The 1,694-nt window shown below is 40.5% G+C and overlaps 1 protein-coding gene across 1 annotated transcript in view; it reads right to left on the bottom strand.

The window, feature by feature from the left end:
- LOC125031294 (tachykinin-like peptides receptor 86C) overlaps positions 1-1,694 on the bottom strand; it is a 25,814-nt gene continuing 24,120 nt past the window's right edge. The window contains exons 11-12 of the mRNA XM_047622008.1: positions 375-494; positions 1-101 (exon numbers count right to left, since the gene is read on the bottom strand). Coding sequence (XP_047477964.1) covers positions 1-101; positions 375-494 — 221 coding nt within the window. The remainder of the gene's footprint in view (positions 102-374; positions 495-1,694) is intronic.

The following is a 1,694-nucleotide window of genomic DNA, read 5'->3' as shown; positions in this document are numbered from 1 at the left end:
CTAAGCTTCTTTCCGCCTTTCTTTGTTTCTGGAACAATAAGTCCGAAGGCTCTCCCCGTGATTATAGTTGGTATAGGCAACAATAGGTAAAAGCACTATATCTGCTTAAGAATTGACCGAGGTAAAAATAGCAGTGGCTTATCCGTCTCTTATTCTCTCTCCTTTTTCACCTCTTTTCTTTACACTTGTTCTGAGATCAGTCGTCGGAACTTAAAAAAAAATAAATAAAATGAAATAAAAAATAAAAACGAAGTAGACATCATGGACGGTAAACTTCGCTATCTCACATAATCGTCATACAGACGCTTGGACGGATTAATTGCCAACTTTCCACCATCAAGAGGAAGCTTAGATGTCGATTAGTCATACTTTACAAGACGGCTTAGTCGTGTGTCGCTCGTCATCGAGGACTGCTGACGATGGAAGGGGGGGTCTGTGTGTACTGTTGCCTCCTCGAGCTCCTACTTCGGGCAGGGGGATGGCGAAGAGGTCATCTGCGGGCGAGAAGGGCATTAGTGCGTGAGGAGGCCCGTAACGAAAACACGGTCTCGGTGATTTGTTTATCGAAATTCGTTACGGGTGTTTGTTCGTGTTGTCGGGGCTATCTTTTGTTTTCTTATCTTCTTTTTTCCGCCGAGGGGAAGGAGAACGACAAAAGATTGTGAAGGTCAGGATAAATATAGTAAACATTGATGTATAACTTGATGAACAGGTGAAGAAGACGGTATGATGTTAACACAAGGCGTAAAACTTAAACATGAAAAAGAACGGGGAGATAAAAAGCTATTACCTTTATTTCAAAGTTACGTTTCTGTGTGTGTGTGTGTGTGTGTGTGTGTGTGTGGTAAGTGGCCTTTTAATAACGGAAATATATGGGAAATATCTTCTTTCATCTTCTTTCCCTTGCCTCGTCGTTTCTTCTCTTCCATTCACCCTGAGTCGTTTCATATCTCACAATCTTTCCCATTTTCTCTCTCTCTTGTTCCCCTTTTCTCTTGCACTCATTTTCCAACTGCTTCTCATTCTCTCTAAACCCACCTCTCTCTCTCTCTCTCTCTCTCTCTCTCTCTCTCTCTCTCTCTCTCTCTCTCTCTCTCTCTCTCTCTCTCTCTCTCTCTCTCTCTCTCTTTATCTATCTATCTATCTATCTATCTATCTATCTCTCTCTGTCTCTCTCTCTCTCTCTGTCTCTCTCTCTCTCTCTCTCTCTCTCTCTCTCTCTCTCTCTCTCTCTCTCTCTCTCTCTCTCTCTCTCTCTCTCTCTCTCTCTCTCTCTCTCTCTCTCTCTCTCTGTGGCTCTTTCTCAATTTGTCTGCCTTTTCTTTTCTATTCATCAGGGATGTTGATCAATACCCTTTCGCAAGGCATACCTTTTACATCTTGTCTCACGTTTCTCCTCAATAAGCACTAATGAGATAGCGCAAGGGACTGGTATGCTGTAGGGACTCAGTGCATGTGAGTTTGGGAGAGATTTATTTGAAATGTTATTTTGTTATATCAAATATAGACGATATATAGTCTTTAAATAAATAAAGACAGACCATGTTTCCTATTTTGTATTGCCATTATTTGATATTAGTTTGTAATATCAAATAATGACAATCCAGTCTATATCATGTAATATCAAATAACGCCATTCCATATTCTTTAGTTTGTAATATCAAATAAAGATATGTCTTGTGCATAGACGGAAG

This window comes from Penaeus chinensis, chromosome 1 (assembly GCF_019202785.1).
Source record: "Penaeus chinensis breed Huanghai No. 1 chromosome 1, ASM1920278v2, whole genome shotgun sequence".
NCBI lineage: Eukaryota > Metazoa > Arthropoda > Malacostraca > Decapoda > Penaeidae > Penaeus > Penaeus chinensis.
Note: the sequence above shows the minus strand (reverse complement) of the source record. Positions and strands in the feature narration are given on the sequence as shown.